Source organism: Cicer arietinum, chromosome 3 (genome assembly GCF_000331145.2).
Source record: "Cicer arietinum cultivar CDC Frontier isolate Library 1 chromosome 3, Cicar.CDCFrontier_v2.0, whole genome shotgun sequence".
Lineage (NCBI taxonomy): Eukaryota > Viridiplantae > Streptophyta > Magnoliopsida > Fabales > Fabaceae > Cicer > Cicer arietinum.
This window is the reverse complement of record NC_021162.2, coordinates 73,107,865-73,115,359: the sequence shown is the minus strand read 5'-3', so window position 1 is coordinate 73,115,359 and position 7,495 is coordinate 73,107,865. Positions and strand designations below refer to the sequence as shown.

The window sequence follows — 7,495 nt, the reverse complement described above, 5'->3', positions numbered from 1 at the left end:
ACAAAATGCGCTCTCAAAACGAGGAGTCCCACTCCAAACCCAAATCCACACCGTCAACAATTCGCCACTAAGCATATAAACGGCTCCGATCCAACTATAAAATCACCTCTAAACGGACTTCTCCTATCTAATCTCAACCACACATAATATTCCGTCCAGAAAATAAATAATCTCAGTCACAAATCAAATCTAAAATTAACCCGCGCTTTTTTTGAATTATTCTGCTTTTCCGTACCATAAATAATTTATTCCTTAATTTTATTTACATTTACATTAATTACTTAATTAATATATTATTTTTTATATATTCGAAGACTGAACACACTACTACTCTTCATCTTCATCTCTATTGTGTTGTCGATCGAATCAAAGATTCAAAGATTTGAAGATGAAGAGGAAAACCCCTAAAAATGTAAAACAAAGTGGAAGGAAGAAGGTATCATCGCTGGGCGTTAACAACACGAGACAGTTACAGCTTCAACTGAACGAAGTCTCTCGTCTGTCTCTCAAACAATACAAACCATTACCAACAACAACAACAATCTGTACTTCTTCTTCAACCGCTTCTCGCTTCCAGAACCTTCTAGATTCTGAGACCAACGAAAACCCTCACGCTAGGGTTACGGGTGATGCTGTTGAACCAGATTACAGAGATTTCATTCTCAGCCAAGAATTCTTTTGGTAACAAAACCCTATCCCCCTTCACTATCTGAGATTTCAATTTTCGGCTTCCAAGTTTTGGATGCATGTCTTTGTTTTTGTCTCTGCAGCACACCAGATTACATAACTCCGGATAATCAACGAATTTTGAACAGCTTGGATTTCAACAAGGTGAGGTGTATTATTAAATTAGTAATGATAATAATGTTTATTCAGAATAAATAAAATAAATATTTTATCATTTTATTTTGTGTTGTGTTATGCAGGATAATAGTCCTTGCCCAAAATCGCCGGAGAAATTGAATACTACGAAAAGCAAGAGATGCACATTGGGTAACACTTGTTACTGCATGTTCTTACTCTGCTTTTGTTTTTGCATCAGCGTATGAAGTTTACTTGCTAATTTATTGCTAATATGTAAAACTAATATCAGAAAGATTTTGATGTGTTTGTTGTGACTTTGTGTATGTACATGTATTTACACATATGAAAATTTGGGATGTCTGAGGAAGCTTTCACAAAATATAAAATGGCATATTTTTTTACTAACTCAGTATTCTCAGCAAGTTTATGTGAACGAGCATGTTGTTAGCTGAACAGCTTGATTCTGCTTATTAACAGTACACTTTATCTATGGAGTGCAAATATGAGTGGTTTGAGGACATTTTTGTTGCGATTTAGTAGTGTTACGTACTAAGAATTTACCAGCCAAATTTTCATTTAAAAACTCCACTCCTCATTGTCCTCAAAATTGTACCTTATCACTTGCAATCAGGTACTAGGGGGTCTACAATGGAAAAGAATGTAGTGGTGATAGGGATAGGGAAGCACAGCTCTCATACCATATTCAGGAATGTATGTGATCAACCCCTTGAAGCCATCTAGTTATTATATACTCCAGTCACCTCCCAAATATGCATTGTATGTTTTTGGATTCACGTTGGTTGCCTTTTCAAGACACGCTAGCTATAAACCTAGCATTTGGAGCATCATATGGACGAACAGTGAGTTGGCAACATACCACGAGTAACTATTAATGGGTCTGTTACCTGTCATTTCTAGGGTCAATGTAGTTCTTCAATTTTTGACAATTGACTGTAATTTATATCTGTTTTAAGATAACAACCACATTGCAATATCAAGCCCCTTTTATGAAAGATCTCTAGACTATGTATATCTCACAAGAAGGTGAAACCTATAGTGAATTGTCTGTACTCTATACTGAGTTTTTGAAGTTAAGTTTCAACATATCTAGTGAGGGGGTAGGAGCATTGTAGAGTGTAATTACAATCTGTTTTTTTAATCTCTTTTCCTTCTGTTATCTTATACATTCATGCTACATAGGTTCCCAATTCCCTCCAAATGGAAATAATTAGTTCTACGTTTTTTCTTTTCATCTTTCTTCAACATGTTCGTATCTTATCTCATTGTCCCTAATCTAGATGCATACTTGTCATAGATGGTATCTTGGTAAACCCTCTCAGCCCCACCTTTTCTGGCAACCACCAACCAGTTGTGGAACTTGATAAGGACTCTGTTGCAGAGGAAGTAGATATTGATAAAACAATGGCAGCCAGTAAGCCAAAGGCCCAGAATTATGTGTCACATTCTGCAGCAGCATTGCGTTGTAGGGTCATGCCTCCTCCTTGCATTAGCAACCCCTATTTAAAAGACGTTTCACAACAAGAGACAGATCCCTTCGCAAACCAAAGATCCAAATGTGCAGGTATCATTTTGGTCAACCCTTAACTAATACTTTAATTATGCATTAATAGTGTAGATAATCATTGCAACCTACATGATGTTATGTATGTTTAGTACTTACTCATTCTTATTACAATTTTCTAATAGCATAATGGTATAATTGCAGGTCTCTTCCCTAATTTTACTTCTGCTGATGGGCTCTCACGCTATCGCACAGATTTTCATGAGATTGAGGTATTGTGTTCCAAAAGGAGTTTATATTTTCATAGACCATTTTGAATTGGTATTACCTTCCTTGCATTCAATATTATGATTGTTGTATAACTGTCACTTTTCTTATCAGCAAATTGGCAGAGGGAACTTCAACAGTGTTTTCAAAGTATTAAAGCGAATAGATGGCTGCTTGTATGCTGTGAAACTCAGTACTAGACAGTTGCACCAGGAAACTGAAAGGTACCATTTTCACAGTGATGGATGTTTCTTCTCTTCTTGTGTTTAGCCACTAAATATGATATTTTGTCATTGAAGGCGAAAAGCTTTGATGGAAGTTCAAGCTTTGGCAGCCTTGGGTTTGTATTTTACAGCTCCTCTTTTGTTTTATTCTACTTAAAAGGTTTTGTATAAAAATTGTTTTCCTTAATTTCATTCACACTCTTGCTTCTATAGGGTCTCATGAGAACATTGTGGGGTATTATTCTTCATGGTTTGAAAACGAACAGCTGTACATTCAGATGGAGCTATGTGATCATAGCTTATCTATAAACAAAGGCTACGAGTTATTAGCAGAAGGACAAGCATTAGAAGTTTTATATCAGGTGAACTTCCTTTCATGACCATTTCTCAAGTTTATATGAACCAGTACAGATTGTCATCAACAGTAGCTGTTATTATATGTGATGAAAGTCGCCATGTTGCCTTAATCTACAATAATCCTGCAGAAGTTTTAAGTTTTAACAAAATCCATTGATCTTGTTCATACGTGATTTGGATGTGAAAATTTGGACAGGTTGCCAACGCACTGCAATTTATACACGAGAAGGGAGTAGCTCATCTTGATGTTAAACCTGATAATATTTATGTAAAAAATAGTGTTTATAAGCTTGGTGATTTTGGATGTGCAACTCTTATTGATAATAGCCTGCCAATTGAAGAGGGAGATGCTCGTTATATGCCCCAGGAAGTTCTAAACGAGAATTATGATCACCTTGACAAGGTTGATATTTTCTCCCTGGGAGCTTCTATTTATGAACTCATTCGAAGACTGCCTTTGCCAGAATCAGGAAGTCATTTTTTAAATCTTAAAGAGGGCAAGTTGCCACTACTACCTGGTCATTCATTGCAATTTCAAAACTTGCTTAAGGTACTATACATTGTTTACTTACCTGAAATCTGGTGGGGCTTGTGTTTCATTTTAAGAATTGCTAAAATATTTTCAGTGATTTACTGTTTTTTTACACTATCTAGCAACATGTTTCCATGTTTATCTAATGTGTTGCTGCATGCTGCAGTTTGCATGACTAAGAGTCCAGAATGTGGTTTGTAGACTTGTTTAGGGTACTTCCTAAACTAGGCAAACACATGAAAAGGGACTATAATTCTATTGTCTGCTTATGTTTTGTTTTTGATCGTTGTTAAAATATGTTAGCTACTATGTAGTTTTTCACTTTTTTTTTCTTTAATGATCTAGGGAAAGTTAAGTATGTTATACTACCTCTAGAAAAACAGGATGTTGTACAAAATGTTCTGTATTTATTGTGAGTCATTCAACTATCATATTTAAAATCTGTGATTTGCACAAAGAAGTTTTTGAAGTACCATGGATTAGTAATAGTTGATTGATGTTAGATTATTGTGAAAGTCTAATTACTGTCAAATTACTATTTTTTTTTACCACTCATGTGTTTATATATTTTTAAGAATTACGTTAGCAACACAGTCTCTTTTTGTCCGATGTTGTGTTCTTTTTGTTGGGCTATTATGCTTGCTTGATTTATCTGATTTTTTAATATTTATTTAGGCCATGATGGATCCTGATCCGGTTAAGAGACCTTCGGCTAGAGAGTTAGTAGAGAACCCAATTTTCGACAAGGCCTTAAGAATACCAAAAAATTGATCCACCACGATTGTTTTTCACTTCTGGCTCGACCAACGGTTATGTAGATTAGTCTTGATTATGTCATGGCCAATTTTGTGAATGTGTTTTGGTTATATGCACCCGATTATTCTGACTATGGCGCATGTTCTTTAAATTCAATGGTCCAGCCAGGCATCTGATGTACATTGTAATGTACTAAAATGTGCTAATGATAGTTAACAAAAATTCTGTGAATCCCAGAAGTATTTGATTTGACTGTCGTTTTTTCTCCAGCGTTTTCATTACTACCTCTTTGGTAGACAGGTTGTTTAAGGAAGACTGCAAAGAAACAATCAACTTGATGTTTCTTTCCGAGGTTTAGATCCAGTGTGTATAGAATAAAAAATGGAGTTTATCATGCAATATTTCAATATGGAGATATTTAGGCCACTTTGAAACATTATATGTATGTACGTGGAGAGTGAATTATGATTGTGTTAAAATATTAATAGTTAATATTTTATAAAAGAAATAAAATATTTTGTTTTAAATATTTTGTATTTTATTTAGAGGAATTAAGTTCTATGTTTTTTTTACCAAGTTCAGTAATATAGTCTTTAAATGTTAGTCTCAGTTTATTTCTAGTACAATTTTTCATCTAAAATGTTTAGTTTAATAACATTTTGATTTATGAAGAATTGTAATAAAATATAAATAAAATGATGTATGTAAAATTGATTATTTAGTCTAAATTTAGATCAAACTCAGAATGTTTAACAAAATTAATTTGGACTCATAATCTATCTACCGAAGAATTATAGTGTAAAACTCAAAAGTATTGCAGTGTTATGCAATAAGTGTAAATTAATTTTAGGTTACTAATTTGTGAAAGAGAGAAGAAGGCCATGGTCGTTTGTTTCGTTGTTGACGGCATGTGGAGTGAAAAGAAGAGACGGAAGATGGAGTGTAGTCGGTGAAGTATGTTAAAATAGAATCGTTGAATAAATGAAAGACAAAATGTCTAGAATGTACCCTAAATTGGATACATCACTATAAGTTCAACAAAAATTCCAATAGCAATTGAATAAATGTCTAAAATTCTAGTAAATGTAAGTACATTTTGAAAGTGTCCAACTTGATTTTACTATTAAGCACATGAGTTGCTTTATTGAAAAAGGAGTGAACGCTAGTAGCATACACAACTGCTTTCTCGTTCCTCACATTTTCAAGCTCTTTCTGCCATTCTTCTTCCTTCTTCCTCAAAGTTTCAATTCCAGCCTGTTCCAATTCAACAACTCGGAACTTTTCAATCCCAGATTCCTATTTAGCTAGTTTTGGAGCCACCAATGCTTCCTTGAATTTCTTATTTGCTTCCTCAGCCACTCTCTGTGCTTCTTTCAAATCATCAATAGCTTTTGCCTTTTCCTTCTCAGCCTGAAGAATTTGTTCCTTTGCTTTCTTTAGATCTTCATGAGCCACATTCAACTGGTTCTGCAATTCTGAACGCTCCTATTTTGATTTAGCCTGCAACACGTCATCTGCATCACTTTTTAGGTCCTGTGCAGCCTCCACATCATTAACTTTCTCTGAACCATCATCTTCTGGTTCAACCAACAACACATCCTCTCCCTCACTTTCTGTTGTTTTGTCATTTATTCTTTTGATCACTATGCTGCCAGCTCTCGCAGTTTCCAAAGTTCTATCATCAACAAACCTTATTTTGCTCCTTCTTGATGTATCAACATCAACCAACTATTCCATCTGGCTTGTCAACTGATTTGAGCAACTCGTATTAGGAAACCATAACTGAGACGAATAATATTCTGAAAACGGAGAATGTTATCCGTTTGTGGCTGAAAACGGATAACGTTCTTCGTTTATGGTAACCATCAACAAGACTGTATCTGAATCTAAACCTTTTTGGGCAGCGCATGCTTCATCTTTTTCTTTCCTCTTCTGTTTTTCGCAACCAAGCTACCATTTGTTAGCGTTCACGCTATTCTAATTCAAGTGCAAGAAAAATAGGAAAAAAATGATAGAATGTGAATGAATGAACTTAAGAGTTATCTTTATGAAGTAACGGTTATACTATTTATACATAGCTCTTATTAGATTGTTTCTAACTACCTTCTATTTAACTAATTAACTAAACAAGTGATTAGTTAGTTAATTGATCACATACAATCAAAACTTAACTTGAATAACAAAAATAAAAACGAAGACTGTTTAACGGTCTTCGTTTTTCTGATACTCAAAACCAAGAACGTTCTTGGTTTCCTTTATGAACTATAATAGTATATAAAAAAAACTGTGTATAAGAAGAAAAAAATTTAGTTTAGTGCATCCTTCCTATTGATAATCCACAAGCTCACGGTGTACTTAATGTTCTTATTATGGTTTAATGGAAAGAAATAAAAGCGATTATAACGTTACATTCTCGTTCAATTAATCAACTAGTGTGTTTTGTGGAAATGATAATATTTTGAACAACTAAAATAGGAGTAATTACCAATTTGAATGTTTTGGCAAATTCAAGAGAGTCATTAAAATTTTGTAAAAGTTACAGCGTCAATAACTTTTATAAAATCACCTAATTTAATGTGATTTTGACAATATCACCGGAAAATGATAAACTTAGATAAGGTAGAGTTTTTCAATTGTAGATAAAAATATTAAACCACTTTAGGAGCAACTTTATTCACTTCGTGTTTTTAAAATACTCACACGATTCTCTTAAGTACAAACCTATACAAAATATCTGTGTTTTGTCCTAAAAGTTACATATCTGGACCTTTAAAGTAACAATGATATCCATTCTTACAAAATGATATTGTATTGTTTTTTATTTTTTAGAATCTTTTTTATCATATTTTTTCAATAAGGTTTTAATAAAACATTTTGTCCGGGGCTTCTCAACCCATATACAAGCTAGTCTGTATAATCACCTATACTTAATTTTTAAAAATATTTTTTAAAAGATATATATATATATATATATATATATATATATATATATATATATATTATAGTATATGCTTTGTATGTGTTTTTTTTTTA

General features: G+C 33.4%; 1 protein-coding gene across 1 annotated transcript; it reads left to right on the top strand.

The window, feature by feature from the left end:
* Positions 1–314: 314 nt before the first annotated feature.
* LOC101506941 (wee1-like protein kinase) lies at positions 315–4,714 on the top strand. The gene is made up of 10 exons (XM_004494298.4): positions 315–681; positions 771–831; positions 927–993; positions 2,120–2,386; positions 2,531–2,598; positions 2,708–2,817; positions 2,893–2,933; positions 3,031–3,179; positions 3,371–3,724; positions 4,382–4,714. Exons 1-10 carry the CDS (start codon positions 389–391, stop codon positions 4,475–4,477), a joined length of 1,506 nt encoding a protein of 501 aa, XP_004494355.1. The 5' UTR covers positions 315–388; the 3' UTR covers positions 4,478–4,714.
* The last annotated feature ends 2,781 nt before the right edge of the window (positions 4,715–7,495 follow it).